Genomic DNA, 19,961 nt, shown 5'->3' on the forward strand with positions numbered 1-19,961 from the left:
TAAGTTTATATATATATAATATATATATATCGATAACAACTTACCATCATGCCATCGATATCTCTTGATATGCCTTGCAACCCTGATGCATGTTTGTGTTTCAATTCACAATTTCATAGTTTTTCACGTGTTCTGTTTTATATCGTTTCGCAGATATTTATTGACATACACATTCGCATTTTAAAGGGATACATATTTCATCGGCTTTTGTTTTATAGTTAAAATTTTTTTTTCGTGTCAAAATATATTTGTGCAAATATTATAATGGGATATGATGGTAAGTTGCAATATTTAAGCGCCTTACCAATGCCTTATATGTGTTTAAGTGTGCTTAAGTTCGGGCATCGGCTAATTTACACATGCATGTACGTACATAAGTTTACATAAATAGAATAGGCGAATGTACTAATGATTGCAAATTTAGACTGCACATGTGTACTTGGTAAAACATGATAAATGCTGTTTATTTGAAAGTTTTCAAATCATTTAACTATTTATCGTTATTTTGCATACTCACCGGCAGACATATTGGGCGCTACATACATACGTACGCATGGATGTACATACATATGTGTATTTGTTGAATTTTCATTTATGTTATCCCTTCAATATGCCCTGCGAGTAACTATCAGGTATGCGCATGTATGTGTGCGTAATTAATGCGACATTGCATACTTTTTTCCCACCAAAATAAACGCATTGCGTATGACGATGAGGCAGTTTTCACTATGGATAAATATGTATGCATGTGTGCGTGTGCGTCTGTGTGAATATGTATTTATGTATGCGTGTACGTGTGCAAGCCCCGTGAGTATCCAGCACACAATTTAAATTTGCTTATGTTTTCATATGTATATTGAGCTAAAGTACATGGAATTAAAGCCGGTGATAGGAACATCAATATGCTTATGAGTGTATGTAAATAGTTATAGGAGCGTGTACAGTAGCTACAAGAATTAGGCTCCCACTACGAACAAAAAAAAATGCAAATAATGAGAGCCGACAAGTGCTAATAATTGTGAATATTACTTTTATTTGCTAATGTGATTTATAACAAAGCTTGCTAAGTTAAAATTGAAATTAAACTTTTCATGTTTGAACCATAAACTGTAGAAGCGAAACCCAAGCGTGTATTATTTCAAATATATTTTAAGTACTGCAATTTGACATTTTATAACTTTACTACTTTAAACTTTATAATGGTCAGAACCTAAACATCCATTAAAAATTAAACAATAAAGCAGAAAAGATCAAGGGGAAAAGATAAATAAGTTTCAGAGTCTACATATCTTACGTACAACTGTACAACTTTAAAGCTATGTATATATTACAAATCTATATATGGATAAAACGGTTTGTCCTGGCTGACTGAATCGGAACAGTTTAATCTAAAACTTTGTATTAAATAACCGCAACTCCTGTCTGCTGGTTGCGAATGGGGATTCATGGTACAATCGGAAAATTATAATTTATTATAAATTTTATAATAACAAAAGAAAACTTGTATGTCTAAAATTTAAAGATAAGAACTTGGCCCGGGTAACGCCGGTCAGCTAGTTTAATATATATAGTTTATATACACGTTAATTAACACTTCAAACTTGAAGGCATTTGCTCAGACTTTAAGCATGTATACAAACATATTTGGTATTTAAGATACATACATAATATGATTGCGATACATTATCGCAAATAGATGTAGAAATTGTTGGTATATAATGTATACATTTATGTTTTACATTAACAGATCGTGACCGTGACCGCGACAGGCGCCGCCATCGATCCCGATCTCGTGATCGGCATCGTGACCGCTCTAGGGATCGTCGCCATCACCGGAACTCGCGCCGCAAGCCGTCATTGTATTGGGATGTGCCGCCGCCTGGATTTGAGCACATAACACCAATGCAGTACAAAGCGATGCAAGCGTCGGGGCAAATCCCGGCCAGCGTAGTGCCAGATACGCCGCAAACAGCTGTGCCCGTGGTGGGGTCAACTATAACGCGTCAGGCGCGTCGCTTGTATGTGGGCAACATTCCGTTCGGTGTCACTGAGGAGGAAATGATGGAGTTTTTCAATCAACAAATGCATTTAGTTGGTTTAGCACAAGCCGCCGGCAGTCCAGTGCTGGCATGTCAAATTAATTTGGACAAGAACTTTGCTTTCCTCGAGTTCAGATCTATAGATGAGACCACTCAGGCCATGGCGTTTGATGGGATCAATTTAAAAGGACAAGACCTCAAAATAAGGCGCCCACATGATTACCAGCCAATGCCCGGCATCACGGATACGCCGGCAGTCAAGCCCGCTGTTGGTAAGTTGTCCAGCAAAATCAATTGGTGACCATTGGTCTCAGAACACAGAAATAACACAATCCTCTATTCAATAGTGTCAAGTGGAGTTATCTCAACAGTGGTGCCCGATTCACCACACAAAATATTTATTGGAGGTCTCCCCAATTATTTAAACGACGAACAGGTAAGCGAAGAAAGCTTAAAAGCGGATTATAAAGAAATTGGAGCAAGAAATATAAGAGAACTCAATGAAGTATCTATAACATTTATAAATGCATTCGAATATATGTATATATACTTACATGATGTAATATATAAATGGAAATATCTAAAATGTAAAACAAATTTGATTTGCATATGATATACTAAAAAATACTACCTTGGGTTTGCCGATGAAATTTCAGCTCATATTAGCCGACTTTACCGGTCCAAATAATTGCGTTAAACTTGATTTGAAGCCGATCGGACAATAGTTGAAACCATATAACCGTGGATCGCCCTATCCAGCGGGTATTGAGTTTTAACCCGATCGGATTATCGAACAGAAAAATAGTTTACTAGCAATATTTAATTAATAATTCATTTAATCAATTAATAACAAAAAGTTTCAACTCTTAAGAATTCAGCTCCTAGGTCTTACAGTTTGCCGTATGCGTTTATTTGCACTGTATTTAGATATACACAGTAGACGGATACTTAAATATTTATAAATAGTATCGAAATACCAAATTTACTACCTAAAATGTTTTAAATTTCCGAAAGCACAGTCCTCGGTTGATATGTTGTTTAGGTGAAGAAAATTCGCAGCTGTCGATACAATATTTCCCTAGGCTAAAAAAACTAATACAGTACAATGATTATTTCAAATTAAATTTATAGAAAATGTTTATATATATTTTAAATTGTAAATATTTTATTGCGTTCATCGTATAATATAAAGCAAATATGCCATACAATGGTAGCGCGTTCTCTTCTAAATTAAATTAAAGTGTTGTTAAATATAAAATCAGTAACAATCAGTAAAACAAAACACGTTGTCATGTGACATAGCTCCCAGGCAAACATACCATCCCTGAAGACCCAATGGACAAGAAAGTCCAATTGATAAGGAGTTCCGCAACAAGCGACACTGCAAAGATCAAAAGCGGTTACCAATCGTGAGGCAGCCTGGCAGCTTTTAAGACAGTACTTCGGCTCTAGCATTGAAAGAATCAACGACTTCCTATCCTTGGACACGAAAGAACAACCCGAAACTCATGGACACAATGCAACGAACAAAAAAAAAACTCTTGGGTTGCTTATAAGCACTCACTTTAAATGACTTTCAGGTGACCATACACCCTATACAGTTACAGTGCCTTTTATCGACCTGTTTGAAAGCAACATCAGATGGGCAATAAACAGCTTCAAGCCCTAAAAACCGGGTGCAGACAAAATAATCCCAGCCAAATACTGCTGCCAAATACAATCAGATAGCTGAAAGATATCATCCATAGTCTTTTCCACTGGAGCAATCCCAGAAACGTGGCTTGTGGCTAATGTGGTTTTTAAGCAGGTAAATCCTTTCACAATACCCTCAAAGATTGTTGATTGATTAGTCTGTCGTCTTTCATTATGAAGATGATGGGCTCCATTGGAAAAGTACCATTCTGCCTTCTTACTTCTCAAACTCACAGCACGCCTATAGGAAAGCAAGGCCCACCGAATCAGCTTTACATGCTGTCATTTCAATAATAGATAAATCTTTTCTGCAGAAGGAATTCACCCTAAACGCCCTTCTTGACATAGAAGGAGCCTTCAAGAAGGTCACCCCCATACAATCACCAGCGCAATTGCGAGCCTGGAGGTCGACCCCCGGATCGTGAACCTTATCGATGAGTTGCTGATACGCAGGACCGTCAAGGCTTCACTGGGATCGTCGACTACTTCCAGGTTTGTGAGTCGAGGCACTCCACCAAGTGGTATCCTCTCTCCTCTCTTAGGATCGTAGCGGTCAACTTACTGCTGCGCTCAATGGAATGCGGACGATGTTGCTGTCGCACTCTCGGAAAAAAATCCACCTACTCTGTGTACAAACATAACAGATGGCCTCCTTCATTCACTATCAACAGTCGTTTCGCATGCACCTCTGCCAAATGGACTCGCATATTTCTTGTCACTCACTCCGCTACAGACTACGGTCGCATTCAATGGCAACTCGCACCCCTTTTCCTACTCTCCATAGAATGGAGTGCAATTTTGGAATGAATTAAGCAGAAGAAAATTATTTAGATTTCCGGATGACTGAAGTGTCTTCCAAGCGCAGGTGAATGCTATCTGCATATATTCTTCCGCAGAAGCTCGATGAGAAAATGGAAGGACACATGTTGAGCACAATGGAAAACTATATTTCGTTATTTTGGAATCTATTTCTTCTTAAAACTGTCAGTAAAGACCCGAATGCATTTAAAATGGCATCAACGTTTCGGGTTGGAAGTGCCATATCATAAAATCATTTGGGCCCAAGGGAGAATAAAATGTGGGCCACTACCGCATCACAAGGGACCAATATGGTCTATGTGAGACGAGGGGGAACTGCTCTCGGCTGCCGCGTTAATCTAACTAAACCGAGAGGGTGTCAGAAGTTGTCTATCTATTTTGTACCTCTAAAACTGTGGCGGGTTAGCTTTCCCCTAGTTGGAAAAAGTATTAACATTGAACAGATATAATCGAATAAATATATTTTTGCGATAAAAAATAAAAATGTACACGGACAGCAAAACAAATATACAGTTTTGCAGTTTGTGCACAGCGTATAAAGTCTCCTTTTGGTAAAAGCTCTTCTTAATTAGTCTTTTCAAATAATATGTGACTAAACTCTTAAACAATAATTACATATCAATTTATTGCATTGCAGGTGAAAGAATTGTTGCTATCATTTGGTAAGCTAAGAGCGTTCAATCTTGTTAAGGACGCAGCAACCGGCTTGAGTAAAGGATATGCCTTTTGTGAATACGTTGATCTAAGCATTACAGATCAGGTAAGTTATATATCTTTGTCAATAATCAGATGTAAATATGATATCTCTTCTTTTCTATTCTAAAAGTCAATTGCTGGATTGAATGGCATGCAGTTGGGAGACAAGAAACTGATCGTTCAGCGTGCCAGTGTGGGCGCCAAGAATGCCCAGAATGCCGCTAATACCAGCCAGTCGGTTATGTTGCAAGTGCCAGGCTTATCGACAGTGGTGACATCTGGTCCGCCCACTGAGGTGCTTTGCTTATTGAACATGGTCACTCCCGATGAGCTGCGCGATGAGGAGGAATATGAGGATATATTGGAGGATATTAAGGAGGAGTGCACGAAATATGGCGTCGTTCGCAGCGTTGAGATACCGCGTCCGATTGAGGGCGTGGAAGTTCCTGGTTGCGGCAAAGTGTTTGTCGAATTTAACTCGGTTCTCGATTGTCAAAAGGCTCAACAGGCATTGACTGGCCGAAAGTTCAGCGATCGCGTTGTTGTTACATCATACTTTGATCCTGACAAATATCATAGACGCGAATTTTAGATAAAGTTTCTACGTATTTCACACATTCACCAATTTGTCCAATAAAAAGAAAAATCAAACAAAAAAATCACATAATAAAATAATAATTCATGACTTTTATCCAACATACAATTATTTTCTTCCTGCACAAACCCATCGATCTACGATCTATTAAAACCTTCAACAAATTTAAGCTACGTGAAGCCCACTATTTATGAAGTTGCAAGCCAATTTTCGAGTGTCTCGTATAACAGTGTACAAATTGAAGATTAACAACAATATTGAATATCACTTACGCCGTAAAAACTTTATTTGGCATTGACGAATAAAACAGTATAGTTTATGTATATATACACATGTGGATAAAACATTCATAACAGTATTAACATACAATTTCTAATTTGTATATAAATATATATATATGCGAAAAAATAACTTAAAATATCAAAAAATGAAGCAAAATTAGTTTAGTAATGTGCAAATCGCGTTATGATGACTACATTAATAAATGCTGTGTGCTTAAATCTCATTATGGAATTCGCTCGATAGTGCTGCTACGTTTGTACTATGAAATTGACGATTTCATTACCACGACGCCACTATTTTTTTTTTTTGGTGGCGTCACAATATTTAAATGTCATTAAGTTGGCTGCGGCTCATGTAACATGCGATAACTGCGTTGATAATATGGATCTTATGATAAGCCCAATTATGTTAACACTAAATCTTTTGAATTTCATGAATCCAATCTAAAATTGCTTTTCATCAATTTGATTTGCACGCGAAAGTGGGCAATGGGATTGTGAAATGGTAAATTGGCTTTGATTGCTTGACATTCATTTTGGGAATTTACAAGCAAACTTTTATGGTTTTAAATTAAGCGTTTGTGAAAACTGTGGCATAAACATATCAAGTGCATTGCTTTTGAACTCACAGAATGAATTGTTAGAATTGTTTTAATAGAAATTAACTAGGTTGCGTTTCACCAATTCATGAAATGACTTATTCTTTAATTACTGCGTACTGCGAAAATTCTGCTGCGTAAACGTAACTGACCTAAGTCAAGAAAAAGCATAATACTGATTAGTAAAACAATTTTTAAAATGAACACATCTCACTTATAAATTATATATATGTAATTAAATGGGTAATGCCCGGAAAATGTACATATTTATTTTATTTTAACACATTTACAAATATTCTAAATTGTCGACTTGGAAAAAAACGGCTGGAATACTGATATGCTTTTCCCCTTTTATCACTTAGTTATGGAGAGATATCCTTCAGATAATTGACAGGCGTATCTATTTCAAGCTAGGCTGCAAATCATTTTTAAACCGAAAAGTTTGGAAACTCGAATTTCAATTTCGCATGTATTATGAGCCGAGCCTTAGATCGGATTATCTTTGACCCAGAAAACTATTTATTTGAATTATTGAACATGATATTGGATAATTTGTTATTGCCCTAAGACTTGTTTAAGTACTTTGAATATGAAAAATTAACTAATATCGGATAAAAAGAATTGTGTAGAACTGAATTGTTCTATTTAAAATTGTTAAAAATGTAGCGAACCAATGTTCGAACCAAAACCTGGGCGAGGCATTGATTCGAACCGGTTTGCAGCGTATCAGTCACAATTTGCTAGCTAATCCCTTTGGCCCTATTTTCTCGACCGCTTACATCTTTTGCACTTAGAAAGTAATACATTTTTAGCAATTGTTCCTGGCAAAGCATGTATATATGTATATATAATATAAATATATATTAAGAATATTAAGCAGCACTTTCTAGTATTTTGGCGTATAAACGTAACCATAGTCAACTTTTGTGTGCAAATCGAATTCATGAATTTGCGTTAGCTACGTTTTCATGAAATTGTCTAGCATAAATATAATTTAAACGCAGCATATCGCGTGTGCACGCAAATTCATGAAATGCACACTCTTAAAAAACAGATTTCGCGAAGTGTTCATGGCATAAACACACACACGCTTCGTAAAGGAATGCGAAAATCATTTGTCACAAATGCAAATTGTAAAAATCTTTCACGAGCAGAATGTGGTTTTGTTAAGTAATGCTAGCTGCGATATATGTATGTATATGTAGTTAATATGTGGTTAGTTAAGATATGTATGTATGTGTTGTTTTGTGATATGTATGTGTATGCATTGTGTTTAAAAATACTTGAATTCGGGCTGTGTTATTGCACTAAGTAGATTCCCGATTTGAAATCTCTATATTGACTAAAAGCGAGGACAACTCCAGCTCCTCGCTGAACTTATTGCGCAGGATCACGCTGCGATAGCCTTGGCGCACACAGGTCAATGGATAGCAGGCCTGGGCTATGAAATGCGTTTCGGCAAACATATCCTCGTCCTGGACCTCGAAGCGCAGCAGCGCAAACTGCGGATTGTGCACTGTGAACTCGAAGGATTCGTTCCAAATGGGATTGAATCCGTTCTCATTGACTTTGCTGCGGTATTTGACGCCGCTGTCAAAGCTGGCGCCAACGATTTCCACAACAATTTGCGGATTATTCGATTTGCCACCACGGAATAGATGACGAGCTGCAATGATGCGTACGCTAACCTTCGTTTCGATGAGACCGTCAGACAAGGGATTGTTGGGATTGAAATTCTCGGACTTCATAAACGCTGGCTTCAGTATGTAGCCACATTGGCCATTATTTCGAAATTTGGCCTGATTGAGCTGCATGGCCTTGTCGCCAGTTTGATAATTCAGTGCAATCATTTGGGAGCCAATGTTCCAAAAGGGCACCGGATTAAAGTTGGATGAGTCCAAGCGTTGCCCTTTTGGGTATACACGACTAATTTGATTGCGATGATACGACAGGAAAAGCGGCATATTTTGTTGTATAAACTGCTTTTCGGCCTTTGTTTCGGGAAAGCTGGACATTTCTTGGAATATCCAAGAGTGATCCCGGAACGGTACACTGCGAAAATAGATAATCAAATCGGACATCTCCTTGGCTACGCGTGCAGTGCGCTCCTTTTTACGTCGTTCTGTGGCCAATTGACTAGCAATTAGTGCTGCGTCCTGTATGGATTTGATCCACTCGTAAGCCGTCTCCTGGTTGTCAAATCCAATTATAAATGGATTTTGCATCGTTGGCGTTTGGATCTGCAGCTTTATTATGATTCCAGGCTCGTTTGACTCGAAAAGAGACGCCACTGCGCCATAGATCTCAATTGAATCGGTGCGCCCATCGTTGCCCTCCTCATTGACCGAATTGTAATCCTCAGTTGCGGAATCAATGACCTTTAAAAAATAGAAAAGAGAAGGTTTGTTTATTGTATCAAGAGTTCAGAATATGGACTCTGTATTGAAAATATATTATAAAAAAAAATAATTGGTTACCTTGACATAGTTAGCCGGCAGATGTTGTTGTATCATGCCACCGTAATCACCTTTCCACCACATGGAGTTGTTCCTCTGCACATTCGTTATGATCGCGTGCTTTGGAAAAGAGAGCTCGTCTGGCTTGTCGGCCTTATAACTATATAGGGCCTTGCATGTGACATAGTCCTCCAGATTGGAGCCCATATAATTGGAGGCACCAGAACTATCGTTATTGCTATGCTCACCGTGCAATTGGGCATTCTCTATAAGGCTCTGTCGCAGGAGCTCCTGGGACACCGGATGGACGAGTTTTACGTTCCGATATAACGGATTCCTCATATAATAGTGTATTAGCGACACTAAGGACTCAAACTGCATCGTGTCAATGGCATACAGGCGACCCTCCTGCATTATCCGACAGTGTTTGATTTTGCGATTAATCGTGAAGGATATGACAAACGCATTGACGCTTTGCACCGATGGCCGCACCAGAAACGATCCAATGTCCAGCTTTAACAGACCCTGCTCGGCCTGCTCCTTTGTGGTATTTGGATGAAACCAATCCTGACTCTCGTGCTTCTTTGGTTGTGGTACTGGCTCCTTGAGGATAATGGAAAACTCTGAGCTACGCAGCATATTCTTGCGGTAGTACACAATTAACGAGTACAACGAATCAAATACAAAGTTCTCAACCAGATAATACTTAATCGAGCCATTCTCGTGTTTCAGCTTAATACGACAATGATTGGGCCGATTGCGCCGCCAGAAGGACAAGCTATAATCCCCCACAAACGTGGCCGACTCGCGCACCAAGAATGTGCCATCGCCAAGATGCTTGTAGGTTTCCAACAATTGATCCGCCTCTTGTCTTCCACCTAATATAAATTCCGCATCAGACACATAAAGAAGCAAAAAGAGATAATAATGTAGGAAGAAAACCTTTTGGAATCATGTAATGTTATAATAATATCAAATTTGAATGTAGTTCGATGCGGATAAGCTTTTAACTTGGGAGCATATTTATACCCGGAACATATGTGTAAAAGGGACAAATTGTTTTCGTGGAAATGAATAAGCACACGGAAGGTCACATTCTCGGCCCCCCGAATTGTTTATGTGTAAGTATATTTAGAAAGAAGCTAGATTATTTAATGTAAAGCTGGTTAGCGGTTGATTTGGTTGAGATCATATTCAACTAAAAAGAAGTTCACGGAAGAAATGAAAACGATGTCATCAAATGCTGCTCTGATACGGCATGGCCTAACAAGTTTAAAAGCGCTAGCTACAAAACTGTTCGGAGTCCGGAGATTTGATAGATTAAATAATTGAAACATCGAAACACTTACCCTCTAACTTGCCGTGAAACCAATTTTCACCAAAATGCAGCTCATCATTGGCCGATGTATCCTTCTGCTTTTGCTGCATATTGCTATTTAGCGTACAGGACGACAGTCCGAAATCATCATCTTCTGAATTGCCGTTGCGGCTTTCGCTGATTTCTGATGTGTAGATAAGCTCCTGTTGGGTGAGCACAAACTGATAGAGGTTCCACGACTTATCGACTGGGTCCTTAAAGTACAGCAAGCCTTTCTTTAAGATTTTCTGCAAATTGTCGCTATCATCCGTCGCACTACCCAGGGAAGACCGGTGACTAAATGAAGCGATCGTTCCATTATTAACACCAACCGCAGGTAAATTAATTGCACTAACATTTTCATCAAATTGCGGCAACTTTTTGTGCTTTAGAATTATCTTGCGACGCAGCTGATTGGGCGACGGCAAATGCAGTTCATTTCGATCGCAGGGTTGTGTGAGCAGCATATCTCCAAAGACCTGGAACAGAAGATATAAATATATCATTTACGATTCGAATATGAATATCTGATAAGCCCACCTCAATCAGCGCATGTGCCATATTTCGCTGTTGCTCCAAGGAGCAGTTCTGTTCGATGGATAGAATTACTGGATACTCGGACGTAGTGAACGCATGATCTTTAATGGTCTTGATGACGTCCATAAACTTAATCTTTGAGGTCATGGTGTGACCATGGAATATGTACGGCAAATTGTCAGGGCCATTCCAGCAGTCTAGCTCGATGCAGCGACACCCCATGCGCAGGGCACGTGCATAGGCCTCGCAAGAGGATTCGCTTGAGAACTGGTCACCCGTTAGATATGTGTTGTGGGATGAGGCTATCCAGTAGGAGGACAACGGCTGGTTCATGTCCATGAAGACGGCATCGAATCTTGTGTCCCACAGATCATTTTGCTTGGAAAAGAGATAATCGACAAACTCGGAGATGGTTAAATATGGCTCCTGCACATCGCGTTCAACGTCCTGCACAAAGTCGCGCATAAAACTAGATATGCTATTCAGTTCCAAGGCATTCAAATCGTGCTGTTCAGTTTCCAGGAAACGTTTAAAGTCAATGGGCCTCACTATTTTTTTGTCCTCCGAGTAAGCGAACTCTGTACTACCAAGGACATTCACGAAATTAACGGGCAACAAGAGTTTCTGATACAGACGCGAGAAATCGTCGAATTTCAGATCATGCTTGCGTTTTATATCGTCTGTAAAGCACTCCATAAATTTACTGGTGCTCATTTTGCAGCTAACGTTGCCCAAGAATGTTTTGAAATCCTTGATGGTCACTTGGGAGCTCTGGTCGGATTTGGTCAGGTGCGAGTTAACATTCTCGAATGAATAATATTCACGCCGCAGCCAGCGATCGATTTGCAGTGGATACGGTGAGTGAATGGTGTCCTTAACCATATACCTTAATCCCCGTACCCAGTTATCGGCTTCGATCTCCGAGAGCGCGACCACAGAGAAGCTCTTCAGCTTGAAACTGTTGCCGTACATAATGACAAAACATTTGCTGCTCTCAAAACGCTGGCAGTCATCGGCATGGAGTCGGAACTCCTTTGAGTTCTTGCCCACGCGAATCTCGCGTATCTCCCGCAACTGGATTGTTCCCTCGTATTCGGTGCGTGTGTGTGCAGCGACAGTGGACCATAACAGCTGACGGGTTTCTCTGATAAGCATGAGGTGTCGCCGATCGGGGCGTCGTTGTTTTCCATATAGTTTCGTTACAATTGTTCCGCGTTCTAGCATGCAAATTGTCTGCTCCATTTCCCCCAGTAGGGGTGTATTCATTGCACTAAAGCAACTCATCGTTTTTTAATTATTTATTTATATTTTTAATTATTACAAAATTATGAAAACATGCATAAGTCGGAATCTCTTGTACAATATGTTGTATGTATGTATGTTAATGTATTTTTGCGTTGGCTCTATAAGGTTTGAAGAGCATTGAACGTATTGTGCTATGATTCATTGACGTTTTATTAATTCGATTTGGCAGGTAATTAGTTAATGGAAATTTATTTTGTTATTGATTACAATTGCACTTGTTGAATGTTGGACTCTTTAAAAGAATTATTGCTTGTGCAGGAAAACTATCGATAATACCGTTATCGACGTTAGTAACGTAAGCAACTTAGCATGCAGGTGCATTACGTTTACATTGCGTGCAGATAACAGTAACATATTTTGCCTTTTAGCCTTTTTTTCAAAAGTGTTGGCCGGAATATACTTTGGTGATATTTTGTATATTTATTTTTGTATTCCATATTACTGATTTCTTTTTTATTCCTGAAAAATTATTATTATGTTTTGTTTTGGCTTGAAGTGGTTCGCAATTTTTAAATTAAGTTGCAAATATCTGTGCAGACTGAACGTTACATTGGATGCCAATGTGTCCATTTGGTAACGTTTTAATGAAAGTGTGTATTAATTCATAGATACAGAAAATTATGAAGAATTTTTAAATTCCAACGAAAAATAGAAAAAATATTATCATAATAAAATGTATGTTCCGTTTGCAATTCATTAAATCTAGTTTGGCTTTTTCGTGTTGATCAGTCGTCTTTAGAAATCGATAGTTGACAGCACTGATGAGTGAGAAAAAAAAGAGCAGAGAGTTAACAGAACTGTTAAAGCAACGTTTTCTATATTTAACATAGCTGTGTAATGCTGGTACACAGTGCTCTCTCAATGTTACTCATTAATAGTACATTCAAGCATAACAGGGGGCTGACATAAAAACTACTTTACGCTCCAAAAGATGAAAAAGTGAAAATCCATAGGCATTTTTAAATAAAAAATAAGTGACACGAGCGCGCGCGGGGCCATACACTCGTCGCTAGCAGCGTGGCGTACAAATTATGCTAAAAAGCATCAACGCTGCCTTCAAATATGCAGAAAATAAATCCAACAACGCCAGCGCCAGCAGGAACATCGCTAGCGACAACAGCACTAGATAGCGTCGCGACAATTTCAAGTGCGACGCCACCTTCAGCATCCGGATCCAATGCAAGGAGCAAGAGCAGCGAACGTGGCAACTCCAGTGGTCCAGCGGTGAGTTTAAGTGTGTGTTGTGTGTAGAGAAGGTCCACCTGCTAGCGCGCGCGCGTGTGTGTGTGTGTGTGCGCGAATGTGTGCCATGCTATTAGTTTTTTCCAATTGCAGGTCGCAGGCTTGGCTTTAATTTTTCTTTCGACAATCAATTTCGGCCTTAGCCATTATATAACTCAATGACAGCGCACGCTTATTGACCTTACCCTGCACCCCGCTTACACCCACGCACTACGCTACCCCCACCGCAGACGTCACGAGCTGGGCAATTGTTATTGCTAGCCCAGTTCTGTTTTGTTCATTTTGTTTTCGCTATTGTAATTTTCCGCCGTCAGGTTGTTCAGTAAACGTGCTAACACCCCCGCCGCCAGACCCTACGCGCCCGCCCGTTCGCGTTAAACGCAGCTGCGCATGCCACCCACTTGGGCACACATTGACCTCCTTCCGCCCCGCTTCACGTGCGTGTTGCGTCTTCCTGCTTTTCTTTGTTTTGTACATAAAAACCTTATGACTCTGTGCGGCATTTGTCAATATCCATGTTGTTTACCATTTGCTTTTAACTATTTTGCATTAACCTGCTGCTTCTTCATCTGCTGCATCATGTTTTTCGCTAACCATCTGTGTAGCAAAATGTCCTTGTGTGCGTTTTGCGCCCATTGCATGCTGCTCGCCGTGTGTGCGTCACCTCGCCCTCAGCCGCTCATGCAGCCCCCTTTGCCCTCTCACTAGGACTTAGCGCTTGTCTGTTTGCTATCGGTTGTTAATGGCTCCTTATTTTATTTTTATTATTATTATTATTATTACAATAAGTTACAATTAAGTTTTTGTTGCTGTTCTGATTCAATCGAAAATCGAAAACATTCAATTTCATTTCTCACGCCTCGAATACTTTTGCTTCGTGCTAAATAATTTGGTCAGAGCCTGAGGCAATGCCAGTTCCGTGCTGATTACGTCAGGGCTATCTTACGTTTCACACACACACACACTGACACAGGCACACACAGGTCTTGGCTCATGGTTGACTATTTTTGGCATTAATCCTTTTTGGAGGAGCGCGTGCTGCGGCTCTCAAGGCTGATAAAATGCCATTAGACAGTTTTTGTCCTTTTGCTGTCGTTCTAATTATAGTTATCCACTTGCATTTTATTCAATTAAGTCGATTAAAAGCTTAATTGAATAATTGAATTCCCAAAATATACGACTTATAAAACACAATGCAAACTTGAAAGTTGTATATTGTTTTCTTAAAGCTTTAATTAATTACATACATTAGTTAGCACTTTTTTATTGGATTCAAGAGTTCTTACACTTAATATAAGACCAAATAGGGCTGATCTGAAATTAAGTATAAATAATACTTATTTCACGTATAAGAGTGCTCTGGGATCAAAACATCATGATGATGGGATCATATATGAAGAATGTTGTATTTAGCATTTTTGCCTTCTGTGTTTTATTACTAAAACAGTTTCATTCCATTTCACTTGAATTAAATTTAATCATTTTTCAAGATTATAATAAATGATTTGTCCTCAAGTTTGTCGTTAGTTTGTTTTTTTTTTTGCTTTCGATCTTTATCTAAGTTTTTATCAAAAGCCTTTTCCTCATCTGTAATTAAAATTGAGTTCAGTTTTTAATTAAGTTCTTAATTTTGTTTAATAACCTATAAAAAAAAACTAAGCGACAACATTCGCTATGTGTCTGTTTTTCGTTTGCCTGTTTGAATATGATATTTTTTGCGAAACCTGCAAAATATATATGATAATTTTTGCATATTTAGACTATACTTGTATAAAGATTTTTCCAAACTCTCATGGCATTACATTCTCCAAAAATACATTTTTGTTTAAACAATTGCAACTATTTTGCTGTAATGTATACATACACGTATGTATATGTAAATATTTATATTATCCACAATGTACGCGTACAGATACTACGAGCTATTTAAAAATATATTGTTTTTAGCTTGTATCGTTCTCCTTACTTTTGTAAATAAATTTCCCTTCGTTGGGCGGACGCTTTTCAGCCCGGAAGCGGGCACTTAATTAGAGCTCATAAACATCTTTTCCATAGGAAAAAAAGAAACGAAAATTTGGTTTCAAAATAAAATGGCAAGATACATTAAAACAATCGACTATTCACTTTTTTTTCAGGCAAATAAGAATAGTATTCAGGGATTTAATTTTACTTATCATTAAATTAAGAAAAAGCGGTTATATTCGGAAGAAGCCGAAGATTTAATACTCTTGTAAACATATGGCTTACGTCTTTGCATACATGTGAGAAGGAAAGTGAAGTTCGTAACGCAGAATGCATTTTTGGACAAATTTTTCCTAATTTTTTTTTCTCAAATGTTAGGAGCATAGTAAAACTACTAAAGTTATATTTAAAAACAAAATTAAAAAACAAATTGCTAGGACAGATATATGATATAGAGGTACAGATCGGCCGATTCCGACTGGCCTATGATATATAAACGGACGTATGCAAAGTTTCATGTATATACTGATCGAGAATATATACTTTACGAAGTTGAGAATGTCTTCTTCTATACGTTATATTGCTATTGCTGTTTGTGGAACTTACTGACTTAATCATGAGCAGACATTTTCAAAGCTTTATAATTTCTAAAAACACTTATTAAAGCACTTAAATTTATATTTCAATTTTCATTTAATTATATTTAAACGTGCATCAAAAAAGAAAATCGTTTAATATTTATTTATGATTTTCATATAAACATATATTTATTTTTCTTTTATTATTTTATTATAGAGCTTTTTGTTGTTGTGCACCTAACCACAAACTCATCATGAAAATGTTTTCCAGGGTTTTAGCTAGGTAAGCGCCAATTCGTCAAAGAGTGTTTACCTCATATTTCAAATCCCTGAATATCTTATGTATCTCTTCTAAAACTTCGCTTGATTCTCGCTTTCACAGTACGCCGCCTCAAAGCAACAACAACAGCAACCACAACAGCAACAGGAAGAAACAACATCGAGCTGCAAGCAGCAGGAACTGCAGCATGAGCAACCGATTGCCATACATTATCTGGCCAGCTTTCATGAGATCTGCGTGGTTACGGCCCTGCTGCCATTAGTAACGCTCTTCACATGCTTTGTGACCGCCTACATATTCCAGTACGACGATGTACACGAAACACATTGCCGGGTATGTGCATCTGTAGCGTAACATATTTAAGCAATCAATTTGCTAATATTCCAAATTTGTATTTGTGCAGGTTTACAACATAATACCCTCGATAAGTGCAATTACTGGCGTTAGTCCGCAGCGTTATTTCTGGCGCGCCAGCATTGCGCTGCACATCGGGCCGCGCATACCCATTGCCTTTGTCTACAAGAACTATTATCGCGCCCAATTGGCGCGGCTTGCCCCGTCTCTGGTGCCAAAGACAAGCTGGCTTATCTCATTAATTTTGGTGCTAAACTGCATTGAGATTGCGGCGTTGGGTGGAGTGACCTATATATCGAATCGCGAGAATTATCGTAAGCTAAACAAAATTTTTTTCAGCCAGTTTAACTCACTGTTAACCTATTAATGACCACTATTGAATTTACAGCCGTTCATGAGAGGATCTTTATTACATTTATGGTTTGCTCGCTGTGCTACATGCTGGCTACCATTCATCTAAATGATATATTGAATGCACGCAAAACTCTAAGCGCACAACAAATTCAGTCCATCAAATGGAAGAAAATACTCTTTGTTGTCTCCATACTGAGCACCATTGGTCTCTTGGTCTTCTTTGCCAAACACCGTTTCTATTGCCATGATTTGGGTAAGCCAATTACAAAGTTATAGCTACAAGTTGGGCACGTGAATGAGTCGCTATTAATCAGCCAATGAAATGGAACTTACACGAAACGAATATCAATTTTCCATTACCTGATTAATTTTATCGGCAATTATTAACTGTATCCCTCTCTCGCTCTGTCGCGTGAGTTCTATTCAGATTGAATTCGATTCGATATTAGTTTTGCCTTATGTTGCATCCGTAATTCTAGGTTTATTTTTTAATGTCACGCGCCCAACTCTGAGTTTTAGCTACTCTAAAAACAGTCATAATAATGTATCTTTATCTTTTACAGCATTCAGTTGGTTTGCATTCTTTGAATATTTGATTGCCATTGCCAATATGCTGTTCCATTTTACCATTATCTGGGACTTTCCATCTCAGTTCATGCTTATTGTGCAGGGACCGCGTGAGAATCTGACGCAGTATTTGGCCGCTAAGCCGAAATCCAACTAAGCCCATACTTTTTAATTTTTGTTATTTATAAATAGTACACACACATTAACACAGACACATAATCGTATTAGCATACATATATAGAATGTATTGCACCTATATAGAATGAACCCTGACGAAACGTGCAACTCAATTAAACTTCTTTTCTTGTGTCATTAATTCAAAACCAGCGCTTCCATAGCCAAATGAAATGAATATGAAAATGTAATATTATATATTGTTTCTTAAAGTTCCAATTTGTCAGTTAATTAAACCAGATTAACGATTAATACGGCATTATGTTAACTATACGTACAAAATCCAAAAGTTCCACATTTTCACCATAAGTAAATTAAACATATTGTATTAAACAGTATTGTGCGACCTAAATCAACCAAGTTATTTAAGAAATACTTTATCGAATTCCACAAAAACGTCATCCAAATAAAGCATGTGAACCTGTAGGCTGCTCATCTGTTTAACGATCTTTCATAAAAAAGTCTAAATCTGTTATTGAATAATTTTGGCATAAGTCTAATACATGCATAGGTGTGCAGCTAAGGGAGATATGTATCAACTAATTATAGATCAATTTCGTAAACACGTTATGCTGTTCATCTTTTGAACGAGTTTCATTTTATATAAATATATATTGCGTATTATATTTGTTTCAATACGTAAATTCTAAGATAGTATACGATAACGAAATATATATATAATTCTTAGTCGAAACAAGTTTGATCTATTAACATACCAAATTTGGTGTCTTTAGCTTTAATATTAAGGGGTTAACGAGCAAACGGATATGGCTTAATCGAGATGTGTATCTAAATGCTGAATAGAGTTCTTTTGCAACCCTTTGAACACAGGTATTCAACCGTTTTGCCCTAATAGATAAACTTATATTGGTCTAGATGAAATTTTTAAGTCAAAATATTCTTAATTTTTTTTTATTGTGCTCAATATTCAAGATAATGTGTACCTATGTGGTGTATATACCTGTATAACATGCCTACGTATATATGTATGTACTTGAACCTACCCAATAGTCAGTTAACTTAGGTATTTTATTCTAAATTAACTAGTAGTTTCCATATAACGCATTAATTTTGGCCGTTGCTGTTCTTTGATGATCTCATGTCAATTGTCATAGAAGGCGTAACTCATTTGTTAAGCATAGGGTTAAAAACAATATTTGGAACTACAGTCTATATATACATATACACATCTATATATATACACATGTACATCAATACATAACACGTTAGCGGTACATATCGTTTATACATTCGAAATATAAAAAGAAAAAACAAAGAGAAAACTACAAAAAAAAATTGTATTGGCGGGCCTATGGTTTATGTAGCGCTCTCCGACTCACCAGTTATAACAGGAGTATTACACACTTATTCTAAAACCAGAAAAAAATTCAGACAATAGCCATTTAAGCTGAGACCAGCAACGAACATCATTAAAGAAATTACGAAAACAAATAAAATAATATTAATAGTATAAGCCACAATTAGCTGCTACCGGATATAAATCTTGTAAACAACTAAAAAAATGTAGTAAACAAATAGAAAAAATTGAACAATTGTACTTAGGAAATTACACCAAACAAAAACAATAGCAACAACAATAACAATAAAAACAATAGCAACAACAATAACAACAAAAACAAGAGCGTACATATGTAGCTTGAACGATGAAATGAGAGATACAAAGAACTATCAAATATGATACGTCAGCTGGCAAAAAAATCTGATTTGAGAATTTTTCAAATGTTTGTGTTGTTAGCGATTGATTTGATTTTGAATTCTGTATTTGAAATAACAATATCTATATATGTAGCTAACCAAATTATTAACAATTAGGGTTATACAATGTATATTTTATAGGTGCATTTTTTTTCTTCAAATATTTAGCTGAATATTGAATCGAAAGTTCAAATTGAAAATTACGTAATAACTTTGTACTATACACAGCAAGGAATATTTTTATTGAAATTAATGTATAAATGTGAATTTTCGCCTGGAGAGGTAAAAGTGTAAGTAAGGCATTCAGAAAATAAAAAACTTGTTTATGTATTTCCTATTGATAAAGTAAGAATACAAT

General features: G+C 37.5%; 3 protein-coding genes across 4 annotated transcripts; 2 read left to right on the top strand and 1 right to left on the bottom strand.

The window, feature by feature from the left end:
• Positions 1 to 119: 119 nt before the first annotated feature.
• Positions 120 to 5,942, top strand: U2af50 (U2 small nuclear riboprotein auxiliary factor 50). Its single transcript, XM_064700090.1, has 5 exons — positions 120 to 277; positions 1,748 to 2,311; positions 2,387 to 2,475; positions 5,188 to 5,310; positions 5,377 to 5,942. Exons 1-5 carry the CDS (start codon positions 265 to 267, stop codon positions 5,836 to 5,838), a joined length of 1,251 nt encoding a protein of 416 aa, XP_064556160.1. The 5' UTR covers positions 120 to 264; the 3' UTR covers positions 5,839 to 5,942.
• Positions 5,943 to 6,105: 163 nt separating this feature from the next.
• Positions 6,106 to 12,632, bottom strand: sl (small wing phospholipase C gamma 1). Of its 2 annotated transcripts, none has more exons than XM_064700086.1 (4): positions 11,075 to 12,632; positions 10,527 to 11,013; positions 9,199 to 10,055; positions 6,106 to 9,099 (listed from the first exon to the last, which is right to left on the bottom strand). In XM_064700086.1, exons 1-4 carry the CDS (start codon positions 12,353 to 12,355, stop codon positions 8,029 to 8,031), a joined length of 3,696 nt encoding a protein of 1,231 aa, XP_064556156.1. In that variant the 5' UTR covers positions 12,356 to 12,632; the 3' UTR covers positions 6,106 to 8,028. The 2 variants fall into 2 exon arrangements, with proteins under 2 accessions (XP_064556156.1, XP_064556157.1); XM_064700087.1 differs by lacking the exon at positions 11,075 to 12,632 and having other exon boundaries at positions 10,527 to 10,831; positions 10,891 to 11,013.
• Positions 12,633 to 13,259: 627 nt separating this feature from the next.
• On the top strand, positions 13,260 to 19,327 carry LOC135440725 (post-GPI attachment to proteins factor 2-like). Its single transcript, XM_064700055.1, has 5 exons — positions 13,260 to 13,600; positions 16,541 to 16,771; positions 16,842 to 17,106; positions 17,181 to 17,399; positions 17,710 to 19,327. The coding sequence occupies exons 1-5, from the start codon at positions 13,439 to 13,441 to the stop codon at positions 17,868 to 17,870; spliced, it is 1,038 nt and encodes a 345-aa protein (XP_064556125.1). The 5' UTR covers positions 13,260 to 13,438; the 3' UTR covers positions 17,871 to 19,327.
• Positions 19,328 to 19,961: the final 634 nt, after the last annotated feature.

This window comes from Drosophila montana, unplaced genomic scaffold, assembly GCF_035044405.1.
Source record: "Drosophila montana isolate Dmon_TW-CO22-7 unplaced genomic scaffold, ASM3504440v1 contig_1624_1, whole genome shotgun sequence".
NCBI lineage: Eukaryota > Metazoa > Arthropoda > Insecta > Diptera > Drosophilidae > Drosophila > Drosophila montana.